Source organism: Cololabis saira, chromosome 2 (assembly GCF_033807715.1).
Source record: "Cololabis saira isolate AMF1-May2022 chromosome 2, fColSai1.1, whole genome shotgun sequence".
NCBI classification, from domain to species: Eukaryota; Metazoa; Chordata; class Actinopteri; order Beloniformes; family Belonidae; genus Cololabis; species Cololabis saira.
The window spans coordinates 50,582,073-50,605,749 of NC_084588.1; the positions used below are offsets into that span (position 1 = coordinate 50,582,073).

General features: G+C 40.1%; 1 protein-coding gene across 3 annotated transcripts in view; it reads right to left on the minus strand.

Annotated features, from left to right (window-relative positions):
* kif13ba (kinesin family member 13Ba) overlaps window positions 1-23,677 on the minus strand; it is a 92,897-nt gene that overhangs the window by 18,268 nt on the left and 50,952 nt on the right. For all 3 annotated transcript variants that reach the window (XM_061747020.1, XM_061747026.1, XM_061747012.1), the window contains exons 10-28: window positions 22,414-22,526; window positions 20,377-20,488; window positions 19,242-19,454; window positions 19,049-19,159; window positions 17,299-17,433; window positions 17,085-17,215; window positions 15,596-15,682; window positions 14,217-14,407; window positions 12,906-13,185; window positions 11,690-11,852; window positions 10,745-10,900; window positions 9,393-9,542; window positions 9,193-9,318; window positions 7,323-7,496; window positions 7,067-7,224; window positions 6,854-6,986; window positions 4,316-4,471; window positions 3,122-3,221; window positions 1,129-1,255 (exon numbers count right to left, since the gene is read on the minus strand). In XM_061747020.1, the coding sequence (XP_061603004.1) occupies window positions 1,129-1,255; window positions 3,122-3,221; window positions 4,316-4,471; window positions 6,854-6,986; window positions 7,067-7,224; window positions 7,323-7,496; window positions 9,193-9,318; window positions 9,393-9,542; window positions 10,745-10,900; window positions 11,690-11,852; window positions 12,906-13,185; window positions 14,217-14,407; window positions 15,596-15,682; window positions 17,085-17,215; window positions 17,299-17,433; window positions 19,049-19,159; window positions 19,242-19,454; window positions 20,377-20,488; window positions 22,414-22,526 (2,816 nt within the window). The remainder of the gene's footprint in view (window positions 1-1,128; window positions 1,256-3,121; window positions 3,222-4,315; window positions 4,472-6,853; window positions 6,987-7,066; window positions 7,225-7,322; window positions 7,497-9,192; window positions 9,319-9,392; window positions 9,543-10,744; window positions 10,901-11,689; window positions 11,853-12,905; window positions 13,186-14,216; window positions 14,408-15,595; window positions 15,683-17,084; window positions 17,216-17,298; window positions 17,434-19,048; window positions 19,160-19,241; window positions 19,455-20,376; window positions 20,489-22,413; window positions 22,527-23,677) is intronic.

Sequence of the window (23,677 nt, forward strand, 5' to 3'; positions counted from 1 at the left end):
TTTCCATCAGGGAATGAAAAAAGAAAAAAAACTAAAGAAAATGGAAGAGTTTGCCTCTCTGAAAGGCTCGTTTGATAAATTTGTTACAAAAATCACTGATCCGACCGGGTCTCAAGCAGCCGCGGGGCCCCGCCCTGAGGCAGTCCAGGCACATATTTTTCGTTTTCATTTATTTGGCCTCTATAATTTGATTAGACCTTATATGCATAAGCATGTTGTTAATGTGTTAACTTATGGGGCGATTTTGTTTTGTGTAGAACTGGAATGAATCACACACTATATAATGTCAGTTGAGTTAGGCCCCTATGTCACTAATATACAGTATAAGTCGCTCTTAGTAACAGGCTGATTTGATTCATGTAAGATCATTTGTGTGTGAACAATGTTGTAATAAACAGGCATTACTATAAAAAATATCTTGACTTGTCATGTCTTCATAATGAAACGTGTGTATGTGTTTGTATCCAGTATTTTGCTAATTGGAGAGTTAAAATTGCGCATATAGACACCCGATCCGACCCTGTCTGCCCTGACAGAGTTGGACGTTGTAGTTTTATCACTTCAGGAAAAGTCACCAAATTTAAAGTTGGGAAAATGTTGTTTATAAGTTGTTTTCTTGATGTGAAACCTAGCGGACCCTCGATGGCGGGACGTTTAAACTGCTCCGTTTCATTGATTAGTACGAATCCATCTGAGAGTGAAGCAGCGCGGGGTCGTCAGGGTCGTTAGATGGACTTTACTTTTCAAAATTCTCTACACGTTTTCATCTGAGGAGCATCTGACGTTTACATTATTCCTCCTTAAGCATTTGTTTACAAAAACTAAGATCCTCTGTCAATCTTTCCTCAACAAACTGAACTGTATTACAATCTGCTCTTGTTCAAGATCAAATAAATAAATGTATTAAATGCATATTAACAGATGAAATAACGCTGACACAAATATCTTGGCTTCATATCGGTCCAAGACGGATAAAAACCAGAGTAAATGTTTTGTTTTTTAAACATTTTCCATATTAGTCCTGCTTGGCTTGCAGCGGGGATGAAAACATCCCTGCACACGCTCGCTGGGATGTTTGTGCTTCCATGTTTGGACAACGGCGTCCTTCAGTCCCAGCGTGACTCATACCATTCAGCCGGAGCGCCGGGAATGCCGCTGCCAGCAGAGGGCACCATGACGGCGTTCCTCTCCTCCGTCAGAGTCAGACGCCACTCCAGCAGCTGGGCCTCCCTCTCCATGTCGTCCTCCGTCTTCTCTGTAGACACAAGCACACGTCAAAACGGCTGAACTCAGTCCTACTTTCTCACCCACGGGCCTTAGATGCCAGATAGAAACTGGTACCCTAACTCATCGTTTTTGGTCATGTTGGTCGTGTGAGATCCTCCGGTACTGGTCTTTTATCTGTTCCCAAAGTTAGAACCAAAACCTTTGGTGAAGCTTCATTTCACTTTTATGGCCCAGGCCTGTGGAACAGCCTGCCGGGGAGCCGGGGGGCCTCAGGGCCGCAGAGACTGTCCATGCGTTTAAAGGTCGGCTAAAGACTCACCTTTTTAAATTAGCTTTTAACTGAGTCTCCTTTTACTTGTTTAGCACTACTTACTAATGTTTTAATTTCCTTTGTCATTTTATTCCTCTTAAGTTCCTCTTAAAGCTTTCATTAATTACTTATTTATTTTATTACTTATTTACTTATTTATTTTTTAATGTTGCTTCTACTGTCTTAGTGCCCATAAGTTATCTTTTATATTAACATTCATTTATGCTGTTTTTAATATGTTTTACACTCCTTTTGGTTCTGTTCATATCTTATTTTCTTGTTTCTTAGTTCTCAGCTCCAGTGTTCTCCTCACGGGGAGTGGGGGGGGGGTCAAGGGAGATTGTTTTTTTTATGTATCAATGTAAATCACTTTGTGTTGCACTCCAGCTGCATGAAAAGTGCTATATAAATAAATAAAGTTCAGAGTTTATGTTGTAAACTGCAAATGTATTGGTCTAATGTGCTATCTGAAATAGAAAAGATATTGGACTTAAATATGGGGATTGACCCTGTATCTCTCGTATTGGGCGTCTCAACACAAAACTTAACATCAAAACATAATCGGAGGCTGGATTTTATTCTTACTTATGCAGCGAGGAAGAACATTTTATTGCAGTGGATCAATGAAAAAGTACCAACTGTTAAAGGCTGGCAAAGAGTGGTGTTTGATCTAGTGCCATTAGAGTAGCTTACATGTACATTACACTAAAAAACAGACCAATTCTATAAAGTTTGGCAGCCCTACTTGAACTATGTAGAGCCTGATGTCTTTAACCCTCCGGGACAGTTAGAATAATTGTTACACTTTGACAATTTAGCGCAAAAAATGCGCTTTTCATAAGGTAGCTATAAAACACATTATACATTAATATTATATTCTACTTTAATTGAGCTAATTTCTTTCACCAATATCTGACCTAAGTATTGATATCAAATGTTCATGATTTTTTAAAGATTTAACCCTTTAAATGCCAGGTTTTTGTCACGATGCCACCGTGTTTTTAGATGAAAAAAAAACAGAAAAAATTAATTTATATACTACATGCAAAGTAGATTTTTTTGTTTTGGATTATTACAGCCTGGGATATGTCAATGATGAGTAGCAACATTTATTTTCATGCATTATTATTTTTGGTGCAGTGTCAAATACTCACACTTTGACCCTTTAGCGCAAAAAATGTGCTTTTCATAAGGTAAGTATAAAACATATTATACATTAATATTATATTCTACTTTAATTGAGCTAATTTCTTTCACCAATATCTGACCTAAGTATTGATATCAAATATTCATGATTTTTTTTAAAGATTTTAACCCTTTTATATCATGTTGCAGGGATTTTCTTGACTGGTCATACTGTACATTGTTACTGTAACCCAGGGTATTATCCATATGGATCTGAGCTGGTGTTTTTTTTTTTGTTTGTTTGCCTGTTTTGCTTGTTATTTCAGTGGATCATAATATGTATCCATTCTTTATTTGTAAGTGAAAAATTAATAAAAAATATTGTTTTTTAAAAAAAAAGGCTTTCCTGATTCCCCTGAACACGCTCCCTCCTCTTGTGTGTGTGTGTGTTTATCTCACCTGCTTTGCTGACGAGGCTCTGCAGGTGCTGGTCCAGGTATTCCTGCCTCTTGGTAAGAGCAGACAACCACTGACGCCGCAGACGCTCCAGGTCTCTCTCCTGCCGGACAAACCGCCCAGTCAGACACTTCACCTTCACCTGAGACCCACGCTCACCTGAGACCGAGGCCCTGTCCCAATACTACCACTACCCCTCGTTTTCATCCCTACCCCTACATTTTGCACGTTCCCGTGAGGGTAGTGGTGTCCCAATTCCTTTTTCCATCTAGGGGGAGTGAAGAAAACTAGTGTAGTGTCCCTACGGATGTAAGGATTTCCGATCCTCACTAGTTTGGTCTAGGGCCAGAAAAATTTCCCAGAATGCTTTTCGTCGTCATTTGCGGACTGAATCAAAAAAAAACAACATGGCGGACATTTCTTATTTTTTAGTGAATAAAATCAATATTTTGAGTTAGTTTCTGCATAAAAATGCGTTTTGATTACATTTCTAGCGAGAAATATATATTTTACTTTCATAATAGTCACTCAGTGAATGTACATAATCACTAGTTTGCCCGTTGTTGCAACCTCGCCAGAATAAAGGCTGATTTATGGTCCCGCGTTACACCAACGCAGAGCCTACGACGTAGGTTACGGCGTAGGTTACGCAGCGACGCGCACCGTACGCCGTAGGCTACTGCGTTTCTTAACAGGCGTAGCTACAACTGTTAGATTTAATCTATTAAACCAACATTTATCTTCCTAAATGATTTATTTCAGCCAGCGGTAATTCTCCACAGAGCTGCAGGTTTCTCCCCGGGACGACGGCGCAGGTAGAACTGGCGATCACGTCTGTACTCCGGCTGCTGCTGCTCCGAGCCGGCGGCTCTTATCATCGCCGAAAACATCGGGTCAAATTTCTTAACAGGCGTTATTTGGATAAACTGAGCCCAGGTTGGGGATCTTAACGGTTACTTTTACGCCTGAAAAAATATTAAAACTTAATAAAGTGGCATATTAACAGCTACACCTGAAATTAAAACAGCTTTTGGCTCTCAGCTTCCTGATTTTAGGGGTGGTGCTGAAAGTAGGAGTAGTGGGAGTATTGGGACAGGCCCCTGGGAAGATTTCAGGTGCCCTAAAATCTGTAGGGCACTTGTAGGGCTAGTGAAGAAAAGTAGGGGGTGTATTGGAATTGGGCCCGAGCCGGCGTACCTGATAGCTGTCCATCTCGTCTCCCTCCTGGTTCCCCGCCGTGTTTCTGATCTCCACACAGCCGACCGAGACCGCCAGCACGATCTCCGATATCAGCGGCATCGTACCCGAGTCCTGGACCGAGCGGACGTCCACCTGGATCCGCCTGGACTGGCCCTGGAGGAGAAGAGGTGAGGGAGGGGACGAAACAGTCAGAGGTGTTCGTTCCAGCTGGGATCTGAACCCCCCACTGCGTTTAACCCATTATGATCGGCTGGAGCGCCGGCGCTCCCATTTGCATATTGATTTTCGATATGTATGTACAATTACAACCAAATAAAACGGAGCAATAATTCTTTCTGCATGTTAAACAGGAAGAGTTTCACTTCCATATCCTGTGTTTAGTGTCCCAGAGTTTGAATCCATTAAAACATTTGGAAAATAATAATCCAGTAAAAAGAAAATCGGAAATCGGAAATCTCCATAATTGACATTGTGGGTTATTTATAGATCTACATATATATAGCTGATTTCAGCACCGGATATATGTAAGGGATAATGCCCGACGAGGTGGCCATTAACATAAATATTAATGTCACCTCGAAGGGCATTATCCGCTTATACCATGGTCACTTACCAAAAAACATAAATATTAAATCAGTTATTAATGCTTTAAATCTGTTTTTAGTTAAAATCATTAGTTTTATAACAAGCCACTGCTGAGCGGACTATTTAATCTCTCGTCTAGTTCCTCTGGTGTCACCTCCTTGTGCCGTTTCTCTGGTTTCTTTTCATTTTTCTTTTCTCTACTCTTCTGCATCCCAGTCATCAAAATTGTTAAATTCACCAAATAAATTAAAAGAAATGACAAAATCACTCTTGTCGCCGTCCTGCAGTAGCCGGCTCTTCTTCTCTGAATCCAGCGCAATGATATTAAAGTTATCAGGCAATTTGACAGAATTTGTTTTCTAGGTGTAGGTTATCACTTTTAATGGACAGCTGCCAGCCAATCAGAATCAAGTATTCACACAGACCGTGGTATAAAAAAATGATATATCTCAAAAACTAAAGTATAAATTCATTACAAATACATTTCCTGGGGTTGAAAGGCTTCTGTGTTACTTTTTTCCATTGACAGTTTTGAGGGATCTAGCTGTGGGATTTCTGTATTTAGAAAAATAAAATTAAAAAACCATTTACATTTTTTTTGGTAGTTATTTGCACTTTTTAGCAATTTATTTAGTTAGTATGAACTTGTAACATCCAGATTATTAAAGATTGCCTTATATGGGTTTTTTTTATGCATAGCAAATATAAATACACCATAAAATGGCAGTATAGCATGCAGAAATGTAAAAATATGCTTAGGCGGACTTGTTCCATGGTAGGTCTGAAAGGGTTAAAAAAAAAAGTGCACAAATCTTCAACTTGTGCAGGGGCACGGCTTCATTCACGGCCAAATCCTTCCTCAAGTCCACTAAACTAAAGCTCGGCTTGCCAAAATGTTCCAAACGGCGCCTCCTCTTTGCGATCGATGTCAACAGATCACAGTAAACTACTCACATGTTTCTGAGCTGCTCTTTGGTTCAATTTTGGTCTGAGATGTTTCACATCTGGTATTTATGTCTATTATTTGAGGTTAGGTGTTTGATTATGTTGAGTTTATGACTGTATTGTATGGAGCACAGCTGTTTTCTTATGTAAAAACTAAACAGATGGTAGTTATTTGCACTTTTTAGCAATTTATTTAGTTAGAATGGACTTGTAACATACAGATTATTAAAGTTTGGCTGATATGGGTTGTTTCGATGCTTGGCAAATAAAAATACTCCATAAAATAGCAGTATAGCATGCAAACATCATATTCTCTACTCTACTCCTTTGTTCAGAAAACTCAAAATTCTTTCAGTATATGACATAAATATTCATCAGATATGTGTGTTTTTATACAAAAATATGTTTTTGCCTTTTTCTTTACCACTATCGTTTAGTAATTTTTTCAAAAATAATTCTCAAATACATTCATATAATACCAGACAGGTTAATCATCTTCATCTTCCTTTTTATAAAACCAAACACGGCCAGTTTTCCCTCATATATCGCGGTGACAGATATGGAACTCCAAATCTCACATTATCAAAAGCTCTGCTTCTCTAGAGATTTTTTAAAAGAAATGTATCATCTCATTTAATTCCGATTTAAAGTTTTCTTTGTTGATTTTTTTTTTTTGTTGTTTTTGTTTATTTTTTGTGTGTTGATGATCTTTAACTACTGTATGTAGTGAAACCTTCTTTGTTTTTTGTTTATAGTCTTCGTCTTGTTGTGTTTTTGTTTTTTTTGTAATTACTGTTTTACTTCCTAAATTGAGGGGAGGTTTCGCTGCATAAACCTGTTGGCTTTTTGACCTCTCCTGTCACATTTGTTTTACTATTTTGATTGCAAGTGTTACTTTTATTGTGTGCAAACTAATAAAATAAAAATAACAAATAAAAAAATAAACATGTAGGAATATGCTTAGGCGGACTTGTTCTATGGTAGTTTCAGAAAGGGTTAACAAACCTGCCGTAGCTGGAAGATTCCCCCAGTCGGAACGTCTTTAGCTGGAACCACTTCCACGGGGACGAAGTCTCCGTTCTCGTTTATCTCCAGTATCTGAATCCACAGCTCCAGGCGCCGCGTGACCTCGCTCCACCTGCAGAAACAGCATCCTTGACTACCTGATGCCTCCCGTAGTGGCGTGTGAACGAGCGCGGCGCGGGCCGGTACTGGTACCTGTCCCGCAGTGTACGCGTCTTGGCCTGGATGATGCTCAGGTCCCACAGCGCCGGGTTCCTGCCGGCGTCGGCCTGCCGGTGTCCGTACACCTCGATGGCCACGGCTCCCTCCGTCAGGTACTCGATGAAATCCTCCGACACCGACACGGCCAGCTCCTGCAGGACAGAGACACGGAGACGGTCACTTTCACCCCCCTGCTCCCGCAGACCAGCGTCTCACCGTTGCCGTGGCAGCCCCTCCCTCCCATTTTCACCTTACAGCTGTCAAACACCACCATGCAGTGCGGGTCCTTGGTGCCGGGCGAGGACGAGCACGGGTCCACCTCGGGGGCCACGATGAACGGCTCCGGCTGGTCCCAGAACGAGTACTGGCAGAACACGAAGTTGGACAGGAACTGAGGGAGACCGGTGGCCTGCAGGATCTTAATCTGCACGAGAAACACGTCAACGGTTCAAACTGAATCATGTAACATAACTCAGAACCTCAAAACCACATTTATGGAGAGAAAATCCCCTCAAAACATTTGTGTGTGCGTATTATCAGATTTGTGCGTATTATTACATTTGTGCATGCGAGGGAAAAAACAATTGACTCAGATGAAAATTCAGGTGATCCAGCCGTCTCCTATTATGGCATTTAATGTATATTTTAAACAGGCCTTGAATGTCTTAAAAACAATCAAAAGCTTGTTTTTTCTACAGAAATCAGAAATTCAGCCTGTGGACCATGTCTGTAGTTTTAACGTTTCTAACCTCCTTCTCTATGCTGGATTCTGAGGGGCGGGGCTATGATAATGAGGCTCTGTGCTGATTGGCTGCCTGAATGACGTGTAGCAGGGGAGGACACAAAGCCTCTCCGGGCAGAAGAACAGCGGCTGCTTACACTATTAAACCGTGTCTCATGCGATGCGATCGAACTTCAGTGACAAAATAAAATCCATTGCTTTATTTTTTTGTATTGGACTGTCCTAACTGGCCGCGAGTTTAACGGTTTCAGTGTGGACAGAGAGCGTCCGATGTCACGCAGCTCCACGTGATAGTCAGACGCTCTTAATGCAGTTACACGCTGTAAACGGATCTTAAAGCCTGATTTACGGTTCTGCGTTAAATCGACGCGTTGGTGTAACGCGGAAACATAAATCAGCCTTTAGTTCCCTGAAGAGGGAACGGGTCACCTCGTCTTCACACTAATTCACACAGGAAGATTTAATTGAATTCTAAACAGGTACACCACAGTTATTTACTCCGATTCCTCATCATTTCATTTCTTATGTTACAAGACAAATGAATCATGTTAACTGTAAAGAAATCACAACACTGAAATCTGCTTCTGAACGGCTCGTAAAAGTCACATGACACTGGAAGATTCATCCGGGCGGCTGTACAGACACTGCAGAATCTGGTTGCTTTCCTCCTTCTCTGAGTTGGCAGGCTGAAGGGAGACCTCTTTATATATGTTAAAGCAAGAGAAAACCTGGTTTTCATAATAGGTCCCCTTTAAACGCACCATGTGAGTCTCTGAGGCTTCTATAAGTCATATGTGCATATCTACAGTTTTGTGTGTGTAGGAGGCTTTTTGAATTCGTAATGATCGTTATGTCCGTAACTTTGAGCAAGTTACGCACGCAGAAATCTAAAAATACGCACAAATCAAGTACTACTACTACTTCTGTCATTTAACAGACACTTCTATCCTAAGCGACTTACAGGACTGTCTCAGAAAATTAGAATATTGTGATTTTCTGTAATGCAATTACAAAAACAAAAATGTCATACATTCTGGATTCATTGCAAATCAACTGAAATATTGCAAGCCTTTTATTATTTTAATATTGCTGATCATGGTTTACAGCTTAAGAAAACTCAAATAACCTATCTCAAAAAATTAGAATATTCTGGGAATCTTAAACTGTTGTTTTTTTTTTAATTGCATTACAGAAAATAAAGAACTTTATCACAATATTCTAATTTTCTGAGACAGTCCTGTATATCTGAGAGAACCCCACAAGCATAAAATCACTACGCACAAATCAGATAATAACCACAAATCTAAAAACACGAATGTTCTGAGTGGATTTCCTCTCCGCACACATTCCCCAGCTCCATGACGACCGTGTCTCCTACCATGCAGACCAGTTTACGATCCTCCACGTCGGAGTCCTGGTTGTTGTCGGGTTCGTCTCCTCCGGCCATGCTGTCCTCTAGAGCCCCCCCGACCCGGACCACCTCCACGTGCAGCCGTCCAGCCACCTGAGCACAGGGGGGGGGGTCTGTTATCACCATCCTCACCGTACAGCACCCACCCAGCCGTCAGCCGGACTCACCTCTCCCTTCTGGTTGATGATGGGGACGGCGTACTGCAGCTTCACATCGTAGAACAGACACGACAGGAAGACGTTGGCCACTCCGATCAGCGTGTGGTTTTCCTGCTCGTCGAAGAACGGATCCGCCCGGCGGAAATACGAGCGCATCACCTGGAAAAGAAGGAGGGGAGGGTTTAAAACCCCTGATACGCGTAAATACTAGGGGTGCAACGGTTCAGGTAGCCCACGGTTCGGTTTCAGTTTGGTTTGTGTTAAGCCTGAATTATGGTTCTGCGTTAAATCGCACAGAGCCTACGGCGTACGGTGTGCGTCGCCGCGTACCCTGCGCCGTAGGCTCTGCGTTGGTGTAACGCGGAACCATAAATCAGGCTTTATGTGCATGAGAGAGCTTTATTTTTCCAAAATTATCTGTTTATTTCTCTTGTCACTTTTCAAAACGTAAATTACTATAATTCTTTATAGTCAACAGCCTCTTAATCTTGACAACTCAGTCCAATAACTTAGGTATACACTACTAAATACGTAAGGGCTAATGCCCGACGAGGTACATTATCAGAAATATATGGACGACGCGGGGGAGTGAACCGCTTTCCCTCCGTGAAAATATTGTAAATTAATATAATTATAATTATTACAATATTACAAAATCTCCCTGATATGGGAGAGTTATGAAGTTGGGGAGATCAGCCTGAATTTTCTCATCTCTCTGCCGGTCACCGGACTGCACGTGATGGGGGGGGGGGCTGAACCCCGAGTTCTTCTTCAGGTGTTATAATTTAATTGTTGGGGGAGTTTGCCCGAGACGTTAGAGTTGGAGTCTGCCTTTGTTTATGACTGTAAAGCTGTTTATTTCCTTCCTGTAAATAAACCGGCCCGATCAGAGCCGTCTCTGCTGGTCAGTGTAACGTTTCACTCACCAGGCGAAGACTCTGATCTTCCACTAGCCGGTCTCAGCAATGATTACAGACAATAAAAGCTCTGTTAACTATTTTCACTCCATCGTTGTTGTAATCAACAACAAAACCAAAATGATGCCACCGGAGATTTGAATGAAGCCGGCGCTTCTTCCAACTTTTTTTCTCAACTGTCCCGCTCCGTGTCTGCTCTGTGTGAGGGGGAGTGGGCTAAGCTACAACACTGACTCAAGGAGATTTTCTGCAGCAGCTGACAGGCACAAACACGCGGATTGTAAAGCATTAATGCAAAATTAATGACAAAACCGAAAATCCGCGGCACACATGGGCATATTGAACCGTGGAGGGAGAACCGAGCGGTTCGGTTTTATACCGAGAACCGTTGCATCCCTAGTAAATATGCAGCGTGTGATTGGATGAGCGGAGCCGTTCTCTCACAGGGTCGTCCTGGTGATGGAGGTGATAGTCCTGCCACTCCTGGTACAGCTCCCTCATGTCCACCAGCCGGTTCTCCGTCTTCTCCAGACTCCAGATCTGTTTCCCTCGACAGCGCCGGCGCACCTGGATGGCGGGTTCACTGAGGACGGCGTCTCTCTGCAGACAAACACACACAAACACACACGTTTAATATTAATATTTGTAACAAATGTATCCATATCAAAAACCCTGCAAGTTCTATACAAAAAATTATGTTATGGTTCATAAAATCGTAGCTACAGCACGAGACGTCTCTCAGAGAGAACTTTTCACTGCCAGAAATAAAAACAAACTATGGTAAGAGAAGGGTGGATGTTCAGAGCTACGTCTGCATGGAAGCCACTTCCCAAACTCTTTAAACTATTAACATAAAAGAATTCAAATTGTTAGTAAAGAAACATCTCTTGAATAGATGCATATAAAACTATAAAACATTTAATTATTATTAAATAAATAAATAATGTAGATAGTATATGGGTATGTGTACACACACATATATATATATATATATATATATATATATATATATATATATATATATATATATATATATAATATAAATAAATTAATGTTTATTAAAAATGGTTATTGGTGCAAACTATGATAACTATACATTGTTTGAATTTGTTGATGTTATAAAATGTATGAATTTTTATATCTAAATGTTAAACGGAATGACTTTTTATTTTTCTGTTTTTCCTTTCTTTTTTTAATATGCTACCTCTTTATGTTTGCTTTTAATTTGTTGTTGTAATGTGCTGTGTATTATGTGTCGGACCCCAGGAAGAATAGCTGCAGTTTTGCTGTAGCTGATGGGGATCCAAATAAAACTATATAAACACACGTTCATTAGGCTGTAGGTGTAGATGTGTGCAGTGAAAGCGGCGGCTGGGCTCTGCGTGGGACCTTGCGGTTGGCGTTGAGGTTGTCGGCCGGGATCTGCAGGGTGACCCGGTACTCCGTGTGGCGCTCCAGCTCCTCGGAGATGAAGCAGGCTTCCTGCACCAGCAGGTTTGCTCGGACGATCTGCTCCCTGAGTCTGCGCAGGCTCCGGACCAGCACCGCCTCCCTGCAGGACAGCAGCGGGTTTAGGAAGGGCTCGTCAGCCAACCATTTATTTGTCCCTTCTATGGTTGATAGCACATTTAAAATCTGACACAAGAAAGGTTTGAGATGCTTCGAAGACCTTTATTCTGGTAATCATTTTACTTGTTTTTCTGACAGAAGACTTTGGTATTGCCAAAACCCTTTTTTTTTTTTTTTTTTTTTTAGATTTTTACAAGTTAGGAATTACATACAGGGTGTTACACCTCAGTTCCCTCTGAAGCCTCAAGCCAATCCTCTCTCTGTTAACCCCACAGTTAAAGGTACCATATCTAACCTACAGTATACAACCTTATTTCCAGACTACACTGCTCCTCAATGGCGGTTATAAAAACGACTTGGGAACAAGACCTAAATTACACTTTTACTGATGATATATGGGACTCAGTACTTGATCGGATTCACTCTTCGTCCTTGTGTTCCCGACATGCACTTTTGCAATTCAAAGTAGTGCATCGCACCCATATATCCAAAACTAAACTGGCTCGAATGTATCCTGAAGTTGATCCCACTTGTGACAAATGTAAAAATGCACCTGCTTCACTCTATCACATGTATTGGTCGTGTCCCTCTTTAGGTAATTTTTGGACCTCAGTTTTCCAAATAATGTGCATTTAATAATGTCCATAGTGACCATTTGTCACCAAATTGAGCCAAATCCTCTGACTCCCATTTTTGGAATTGCTCCAGACTTGGATTTGCCCAAAGCTAAACTCAGGGTTCTGGCTTTTGCTTTGTTACTGGCTCGACGAGGTGTCACACTTAAATGGAAGGAGTCTACACCTCCTTCTGTCTCACACTGGCTATAAGAAATAATGCTATGCATGAATCTGGAGAAGATTAGATATACTATCCGAGGATCAGAGAATACATTTTACAGATTGTGGCGCCCCTTCTTGGCATTTTTTGAGAAACCCACAACGGTAGTCTCTGAGTAGCTTCATTCGTTTTATTCTTGACTTTTCATTAATAAAAAGATGTGTGTTTGTCCCATCACCCCGACGGGCTCGGGCCTCACCTGTCCTCGCTCCACTGCCGCAGCCGGCTCTGGGCGCTGCTGGAGTGGCTCATCCCGCCCACGCTGAGCCGCTCCAGGCTGCGGTACTGAGACGGCTGACCCGGACACTGCTGGCCGGCCGTCTGAGCCCCGGACTGGCCGCCGGACAGACGGTCCGGGTTCAGCTTCCTGCGGAGCTGCGTCAGCTCCTGCTCGTACATCTGCCGCTGGCGCTCCAGAGCCGAGCGCTTCTCCTCCTCGTGCTGCCGCTCCAGGGACTGCAGGACGGCCTGCATGGGGTCTGGGGAGACAGAACCAACATTAGGACTAAATATCGTTGTGAACGAACCTTTATCACCTGAGGAAAACGAGACGAGACGCAACGAAAATGCTGGTCATGTGACGATAACGATAATTAAATATATAACGCAATATTGTAGAGCAGCGGTCAGCTACCCAAAATGTTGAAAGAGCCAACACAAAAAACAAATATGTCTGGAGCCTCAAAAAATTTGTCTTGTATAAGCCTTAGAATGAAGGCAACACATGCTACATGTATCTATATTAGTTATAACTGGGGGAAGATTTTTTTTTTCGTTGTTTCCCCTTGAGAAAAAAGTCGAAATGTCGAAGAAAAGTCAAAATGGCGAGAAAAAAGTCAAAATTTTGAGAAAAAAAGAAGAAAAAAGGGGAAAAAAAGAAGAAAAAAAAGAAAATATAAAAAAAGGAAAAAAAGAGGAAAAAAATAAGAAGGAAAAAAAGGTCAAACATTTTTGAAAAAGCTCCAGGAGCCACTAGGGCGGCGCTAAAGAGCCGCGGGTTGCCGATCCCCGTTGTAGAGGAATAAAAACGAGACTAAAATGTAGATTACAAAATAAAAACTCTGCTAAAATGTGTTTTCATTTTCGTTGACCAAAACAAGACAAAATGTTATAACAAAGATCCTTAATATACATAAAAATATTATATAGATATATCAGAATCACATTTATTTGGTCAGGTCAGACAAGACATGGAATTTGATTCGGTTGTTATCGCTCACTCTACAGTAAATAGGTAAATAGGTAATAGACAAATGACAGCTCTTCTTAACATATATACAATTTTTAAAAAGTGAAAGGTGCAGCAGAATGAGGTAGATATGACTTTTAGTCAACTGAAAGTTGACACGACTAAAAGGAGAATGAACGTGACTAAAACTGATAAAAACTAAAATGATACCTTGACCCAGACCCTAGACTAAAACTAAAATTGAAGCAGGCTGCCAGAAACAGACAGGAAACCCGTGGCCTGATTCTCCACGTGAGGTTCTCTCAGCTTTTCTCAGCTCACCGTTGTTTCCCAGCGCCTTCATCATCACCTCCGTCTGTGCAAACTCGTAGGAGAAGCTGAATTCACTGGACACCTCGCTGGCCGTGTCCCCGTCTGCATCCAGCTGTTCGCTGCTGCCGCTGCTTTTCATCAGCCCACCCTCACCCTCCTCATCCTCCGCTGCACGCGAGCGCCGCTTCGGCAGATTGATCCTTTTTATTTTAAAAAAACAGACAAACAAAAGCAGTACAAAAACAAAAACAACAAAATCAATGTTTTTGCTCAGATTTCTTCTTTTATGTGGGCGTGTATGAGTAGGATGGTTTCCTAGAATGATGGTTATTTTAGGAGAGAAAATAAATAAATAAAATAAATATACGGAAAAATTATATATATATATATATAATATTACGACTTTATTCTCGTAATATTACGACTTTATTCTCGTAATATTACGACTTTATTCTCGTAATATTACGACTTTATTCTCGTAATATTACGACTTTATTCTCATAATATTACGACTTTATTCTCATAATATTACGACTTTATTCTATTACAACTTTATTCTCGCAACATTATGACTTTATTCTCGTAATTTTACGACTTTATTCTCATTATATTATGACTTTATTCTCGTAATTTCCCAATTTTTTTTTGTCTTAGTTTGGCCTTAATACTCCGTCGTACAAATAAAGCAGTACAAAAACAAAACAAAAACAAAAAAATCAATGTTTTTGTTCAGATTTCTTATTATATGTGGGTGTGTATAATGGTTTTCTAGAATGATGGTTATTTTAGGAGAGAGACGGCAGCAAAAATTTAATAAATAGGATGAATAAAGAAAATGTAAAAAAATTTATAAAAAAATTGTATAAATAAATAGGACAAATAAATAAATAAAAAAAGGTTAAATGGGGGAGTCAGTATTAATGCAGGAAGAAATGAGAGAGAAAGGGATGAGGGAGGAGAGAAAAGAAGAGAGAAGAAAGGAGAGACAGAAAGAGACAAAGGGAAAAACAAACAAAAAAGCAAAAAGTGACCCTGGTCTTGGGGGAATCTCCAGCTGGCCTCCCTAAATACATTCATTTGTTTGTATTTTGTTTTTTGTCTTTTTCCCTTTTAATTTGCTTTTTAATTTGGTCTGTTTCCTGCCCCCCCCACCAATTTACTTGAATGAGAAAGTGTGTCCAGATTCCCGACCGGCAATTCACATATTTTCACATTTTCCTCTTTTCCTTTTTATTGTAAAGTTCTCAATTTTAAACTTCTCTCCCCAGATTGGGCAGATTGATCCTTGATGAGAGACAATCACATATGCAGGGCTTTACGTACGTGACTCAGTCGTATTTGATGCAGATATAACCTACAAACACGACTTAAAGTCAAAGGAGGTTTACCTGAAGAAGTGGTTGTTTCCCCAGAGGATTCTGTCTCCGTGGTGAAGCTGCAGACCACTGGTGACCGGCGAGCCGTTAACGCAGGTCCTGGAACAACACAGACACGTCAGCTGAGTCACATTTCCTCAGAGAAGGATGGAGACGACTAGGGATGGGAACTGATAAGATTTTTCTGATTCCGATTCCATTTTCAATTCTGCTTAACGATTCGATTCTTTATCGATTTTCTTATCGATTCTCATTTGGATAAAAGGAGAACAAACTATTTTAGTATCAACTTTGTTTTATATCTTTGAACAAAAAATATAAGTGAGGTCTTAAGACGCCCCCAGGGCTCCTCGATGGTGCCAGGGGGTCCCCAGTAAATTATTTGTAATAGGGCTGTGCGATTAATCGATTTTAAATCTGAATCGGATTTATTAATCAAGACGATGTTAAAAAAGGAAAATCGGAAAATCGATTTTTTGCAGCTGGCTGCATTACAGACAGAGCTCATGTTGTCATCTTTGTTTGGTCAAGATTGTAAATGTTGTCACGTTACTAAACTCAAGGAGGATTTACAGTATCTTTCAATTGCACTTCATTCCCAATAGGGAAATTTGTTTGCTATTTTTCTTTAAAAATAAAGAGAAAATATTTGAAACAATTTATTCCATTGTCTTTTGTAGTTTTACCAAAAAAATCGAAATCGAAAATCGGGTTTTCAGAGAAAAAAAAAAAAAAAAAAATTGGGATTTTATTTTTGTCCGAAATCGCCCAGCCCTAATTTTTAATATAAAATATGTATTTAGTATAAAATAATAATAATAAAATAAATATTCTTCTGTAGAAATGAACTAAATACAACAAATTATTTTGTGGCAATTACACAAAAATGTCCAGTAACAACACCACAAACTTCTGGTGACATTCATCTATTCTGGCCTGATTCTCTTCCCTGCCTTGATGAAAGGAGAATCTAGCGGTATATGCTCTTTAACTTCTCCATAGATGGCCGAGCGCGTAGCTCTTCTAAAGCATGAATTATGGTTTTGCGTTAAATCGTCGCAGAGCCTACGGCGTAGCGTACGCCGTACGGTGCGTGTAGCCACAACCCCTACACCGTAGGCTCTGCGTTGGTGTAACGCGGAACCATAAATCAGCCTTACCACACACCGGCCGACTCCGCACTCCGAGCGCATCAGCCGGCCGAGTCCTAACAGTTTCCCCCCTTTGTTGAAATGTCCACATTGCAAGTATTGTCTCCCTGATGTCATCCGTGACGTTTATGCCGCTTTGTCCCCGTGTTTTCCTACTGGGCGCGAATGCGGACGTTGCGCAACGTGCTTGGTGACGTCATTCGCGCCCACTGGAATCGATAAGGGAATCGTTTGGGAAAAAAGCAAACGATTCCAAGGAATTGAAACACTGGGAACCGGTTCTCAACAAGAACCGGTTCTGGATTCCCATCCCTAGAGACGACTGCAGGGATGTTCCCGGCGTTCCTCACCGAGCGTTGCGGTGCGGGGACAGCACCACGCCGGCCTCGGCCGTGATGTCGATGACGCAGTGCTCCGCCTGGATGCCCATCCCGCACAGCTGGATGTCCTGGGAGTCGGCCGAGCCCACTTTGGTGTGTTCCTGAGACACGACGGAGGAGACGTCAGAACCGGATCAACGCAGGCTGCGGAGCCACGGCCGTGAACGTAAACACGCGTCCCTACCTTCAGGTAGTAAACCAGCAGCTCGTTCAGGGCCGGGTCGGCGTTCAGGTTCACCAGGAAACTCTTATCGTCTCCCACTTTGATCCCCGACGACTGCAGAGAAATACCCAGACTCTCCAGCTGCTTCTGGCGCTCCTGCAGTCGTGAAAGAGAGAGAGAAAAACTGTGAAGATGAAGATCCAAAACAGACAAACAAAGCAGTACAAAAACAAAACAACAAAGTCAATGTTTTTGCTCAGATTTCTTCTTTTATGTGGGCGTGTATGTGGGTGTGTGTGAATATGATGGTTTTCTAGAATGATGATTATTTTAGGAGAGAGACAGCAGCAAAATATTAAATAAATAAATAAATAAATAAATAAATAAATAAATAAATAAATAAATAAATAAATACATAAATAAATAAATAAATAAATAAATAAAAATGATAAATAAATAATGAACTAAATAACAAAAAAAAACAGTCCGGACAGCAGAGCCAGAGCAGAGTTAAACACATTCATTTGTTTGTGTATTGTATTTGTTTTTTGCCTCCTTTTCCCTTTTAATTTGCTTTTTAATTTGGTATGTTAAATAAAAATAAATAGGATAAATAAAATAAATAAATATATAAATAAATTAACAAAAATAAAAAAATAAATAAGGAAAATTGACAAATTTAAAAAAAAAAAAGAAAAAAAAAAAAAGGTTAAAATGGGAGTCAGTATTAATGCAGGTAGTGATGAGACAAAACAAACCGTAAGGTAGGGCTGCACGATTAATCGTTAAAAAATCGCGATCTCGATTCATGCTTGAACGCGATCTCATTTCCAAATGACGACGATTTAAAAAAAAAAAAAAAAAACATTTTTTTTTTTTTTTAAAGATGGCTGCATAAAAAAAGGACTAGGCCTATGTTCTAGGTTGTTGTAGTCCTGTCATGGTCAACTATCATGTTGTCATGTTTGTTATATTTTGTTAATGATTGTGGATTACATTTGGAGAAACATCTACCTTTCTCATCACCCGACACATATTGCACATAAATATTGTTAAAATTGTTATTGTTAAAATTATTTAAGACAAGAGAGATGTTTATTGTTTTTATGTTCAATGTCAGCTGTTACAGCAAAAAGCAGCCAGAGGAATAATTTGTTGCCTCAGAACTACAGGATCTGTTACAAGTCCCCTTTCTGAAAGGGTGTTCAACTCAGGGAGGAACAAATATTGTTCAAAATTGTTATTATTGTTTAAATTATTCAAAGGTTTGTGTAAAGAAGACAAGAGATGTTTATTGTTATTATATTTTTGTTCAGCTGTTGCAAAGTTAAAGTAATAAGTGCAATAAATTTTATATTGGAAAAAAATCGTGAGAGAATCGTGATCTCAATTCTAAGCAAAAAAATCGTGATTCTCATTTTGTCCAGAATCGTGCAGCCCTACCGTAAGGGTTAGGGTTTGCGTTTTGTTTCCTTTTACCTTTTAATTTGCTTTTTAACTTGGTATGTTAAATAAAAATAAATAGGATAAATAAAATAAATAAATAAATAAATGAACAAAAATAAAAAAATAAATAAGGAAAATTGATAAATAAAATTTTTTTTAAAAAAAAGGTTAAAAGGGGAGTCAGTATTAATGCAGGAAGTGATGAGAGACAAAACAAATCGTAAGGGTTAGGGTTTGCGTTTTGTTTCCTTTTCCCTTTTAATTTGCTTTTTAATTTCGTTGCGGCCCAAAACAGCTCCCCATGTTTGGTCCGCTGACGACTCACCTGAGCGATCTCCTCCGTTTTGCGGAGCTTCTCCTCCCAGGTGATGGTCATCTCGTGGATGAGCTTCTCCGACTCCTCCAGACGGTCCTTCAGCTCCGGCGCCTTCAGAGACTGGAGGAAGGACAAGCGGGTGAGAGCTGGAAAAAGGGTCTGATTCAGTTCTGGGGAATCAGAGACGGCGGGGACGTCTGACCTCGGCCTGCGTCAGCTGCACCCGCAGCTTCTCCACCTCCTCGCGGAGCTCCCGGATGATGCGGGCGTTGGGGTCTTCGTTCACCACGGCGTGGTTGACGATGCTCTTGGCCCGGTCGGCGTAGCGAAGCGTGGACAGCGTCTCCTCGTAGTTGTCTGCAGCCGGACTCACCGTGGCCACCATGGCGGTGCGGCTGTTGCCGCCCAGACAGTCCTGAGACGCAAACACAGAAAAGATGACGGAGACTCCAACTAAGAGATATAGTCCAGCTGTTTAGCTATAAAACGTATAGGAATCGTTCAGTTTGTGATACAAGCATGAAATTTGGTACACAAATAGCTAAAGGTTTCCCCAAAATATATGGACGTGGAGCCATCGTGTATTTTCAACATGGCGCCCATGGCAGCCATTTTTCAAAATGGCCGCCAGAAACAAGTGTTTTCTAATGAGTGATTAGTTGAAATGAGTTGCCAGTTTGCCCTGGCTGAGCTTCAACATCCACTCTATTACTTACCCATTCATTAGATGGTTCAGTTCTTGCAGATATAAGGATCTTTTTTGGTTTATTAGTTCAAAGTTTGTTTTTATGTATAATAGATCTATTTTCCTGAAATGACGGTATATATTTTATTTTGGCTAATATGGCTGTTATCATGAAAGAAACAGTTGTCATGTTCAGTTTTGAGGTAGAAGGAAGCTTCTGGCCAATTCCAATGTTTCAAATGTGATTTCTGCATCATAAATAATGACTGATTAGACACCAAGATCATCCATATCAGACACAAACACAAATGATGGCTGCCATCTTTAAAAAAAGAAATGGCGGCCATCTTGAATATTAAATGACAACTTTCAATTATCCAAGAGACATCTACCAAGTACTATATGTGGTAAATATGTCTAAAATATCATATTATGTCCTCAAGTCATATAAAAAGAGTTGTTTCTGGCGTCCATTTTGAAAAATGGCTGCCATGGGCGCCATGTTGAAAATTCACGATGGCTCAACGTCCAATTATTTTTGGAATGCCTTTGGCTATACGTACCAAATTTCATGCTTGTATCACAAACTGAACGATGGTTTTGGTTATCTCCTGCACTAATAGGTGGGTTCTGATCCCTAACGTGCGTTTACCTTCAGCAGCCACGTCAGAACAGAGTCTCTGTACGGGACAAACTTGTTCTTGTTCTTCGCCGTCCCCTGTTCAGCCAGAGCAGAAATCACCAGGCCCAGCGTGGTGAGGGATCTGACGTCAGAGAGACAACAGCATGAAGGCTCGTTTACTCCAGGGAACATTACAACACCGACACGCTGGTGAGGAGTAAAGCTTGAGTTATGGTTCTACGTCAAATCGACGCCGTGTGGTTTGCGTCGACGCAGACCACACGCCACTGACGACGTCACTGACGACGTCACTGACGCCGTCACTGACGTCACCTCCCGAAAATTGTAACTACGCGTCGAGGCGACGCAGACCACACGCAGATGGAGAGGGTTGTGATTGGTTCGCTTGGTAGCAACGCATTTCCGGTTTCCGGTAAGTGGCTTACAGTTTAAGAAAACTCAAATATCCTATCTCAAAAAATTTGAATATTCTGGGAATCTTAATCTTAAACTGTAAACCATAATCAGCAATATTAAAATAATAAAAGGCTTGCAATATTTCAGTTGATTTGTAATGAATCCAGAATGTATGACATTTTTGTTTTTTTTTTTAATTGCATTACAGAAAATAAAAAACTTCATCACAATATTCTAATTTTCTGAGACAGTCCTGTATATTTGTGGTAAAGTTATAAAGATAGTGTATTTTAAAATGTCCTCCCATGTTTTTTCTTTTCCCTTTTACCAAGTTTATAACGCAGCCGGCAAACAACAGTGTGAAATCCATTAAAAACACATCGTATAAAGTAATGGTTATAAAGACTTAGAAAAACCATATGTGGCCCATTTTCTGTTGTTTTAATGTTTAGGGCGTTTGTGTTTATAATCAATTAAACTGTGGACATTATGTGTAAAGTGTTAGCCTGTTAGCTCAGACCTGAAGTCATCAGGAACAAGTTTGCTGCTGTTCAGGCTGAAGAGAGAGAGACGTGGTCTCGTCCTCCAGAACGTTCTCCAGACTCGTGCTTACAAGTATTCCCAAGAATGCAGGTCTGTAGTTTTACTTTTGTGCCCAAATCCACATGAAAATAGAAGCCCAGAACTGTCAAAACTAATGACGGAGAGGCGTGGAGTCACTGGAACCCGCACTAGTGACACACTCAACCTGTTGTATTTCACCAAAAACTTCATGTCAACACCAGAGGTGGTAGTAACGAGTTACATTTACTCCGTTACATTTCCTTGAGTAAGTTTTGGGAAATGTTGTACTTTTAGGAGTAGTTTTGAATCACTATACTTTTTACTTTTACTTGAGTAGATTTGTGAAGAAGAAACTGTTCCTCTTACTCCGCTACATTAGGCTACGTTGAGCTGTTACTTTTCTTTTATCCCTTTTATCCACGTACGCGTCAATCTCATGACATCACTGGGTGATTCTTTGGGAAAAATGTTTGTTTTTGCATGTTTTGTCACATTTACACAGACTCAAACACACACAGAGTTTCTATGAGTTCATGTTTGTTCTAGTTCTGCTGGTTAAAAAAGAAAAGTACAAAGGCTTGAAATTTTGTGCTACTTGTGCTTAATTTATTTTTTTATTCTGTTATTATTTTATTTATTAAAGTACGGTACTTGAATTTACTTTAGGATTATTTTAATTTAAGCTATTTTTTATTAATTTTAATTTATTTATTTTATTATTTTATTGATTTAATTTGCCTGAAGATGATTATTTTGTACTTTTGTCTGTTTGAATGGTTGTGTTAAAAAATAAATCAGACGTTACTCAACAGTTACTCAGTACTTGAGTCGTTTTCTCACCAAGTATTTTTTAACTTTTACTCAAGTAATTATTTGGATGACTACTTTTTACTTATACTTGAGTCATATTATTCTGAAGTAACAGTACTTTTACTTGAGTACAATTTTTGGCTCCTCTACCCACCTCTGGTCAACACACAGAATATGTGACCTTTAGCTAAGAATCATCATCAAAATAATAATACAAACACTTCATGAGAGAGGACGTGTCTGAGAGGCTGGTGTTTGTGTTAGAGCTCTGCTCACTTGTTGATGTTGCTCCCCTCCTTCAGCCGCTCTCCTGCTGCTCCCGTCTTTGCAGCCCGCTCACTTCCAGCCAAGTCCACGAGACTCAGACGGCTCACCTTCTCCCCGCTCGTCTACAGAGAGGGAGGGGGGGGGGGGATAAAAGAAGGGGAATTTATTTTTAAATTCAAAAAGAAGAGTTATGTGATGTTGGGGAGTTGGGGCGCTCCCCGGCTTGGGAGTGTCCCTTCTGTTCACTGAAAAGTGCAACCGCATGTTTCTACTTTTCCATCCCGACTCCAGCAGGAGCTGCTTCAGAAATCTCAGGTCCGTTCTTACAACACAAGACACAGTAACAAACTTCATCCCCCTTTTTGTCGCACTGCACACAGCCAGTTTTCTTTTGCTTATAGAGCAGGGGTGTCAAACTAATTTTGCTTGGCGGGGCCGGATTTGACCAATTTTTTTCCTCGCGGGCCGCACGCTCAAAATAACAAAAACGGTGCGGTTTTTTTTCTAATTCTTTTTTTTTTTACTATTGTTATCTAATCCAATATCAGTTTAGTTAATTTTAAAGGAAATATGCAATTTGTTTACACTCTAATTATCTAAAATATATTTCTTCAGGATCTTTTCTTGAAATATCTCGGTTTTTTTTCAAATTATGTAAGATACTTTTAATATCATTTTACAAAGATAAACAGAAACAAGTATGTTTTTTTATATTTCGCTTTTTTATAGGAAATTTAATTAAAAGCAAAATCTTTCTTATTACATCCGAGAGTGTTTCTTTGTGATTTAGAGATTTTTCCAGTACAATTAAGTGTATTTATTTTTAAAAATTGGCGCGGATATTTACGCCAGTGTGCCGAAAAAGTCAGCACTTCTTTTTTAACTGTTTTACTTTGTCACTTTTGTTGAAATTCTCCGAATAAATATCTTCTATCATCTTTTTTAGCAGTGATATTTTTCCTGCAAAAATATATAATAGTAGTAAGTTAATAAAAATAAACGGCCGTCTACAAAGAAATGCAATCGGCAAATGCATTCTAGAAAACTAAAAAAATGTCGAAAACTGCTCTCTTTGTGGAATAACGATAGATTTGTAGAAGAAATATATTATCGGATATGCTGCGATTCATGGCAATTATTTATGCCTTCCTTTTTAGTAAATTAACATTTCGTTTTTTTGCGTTGGAAACTTCTCGCGGGCCGCATGAAAATCTCTCTCGGCCCGCACATTTGACACCCCTGTTATAGAGGCTCCTTAGTCTGGAATTCCTAT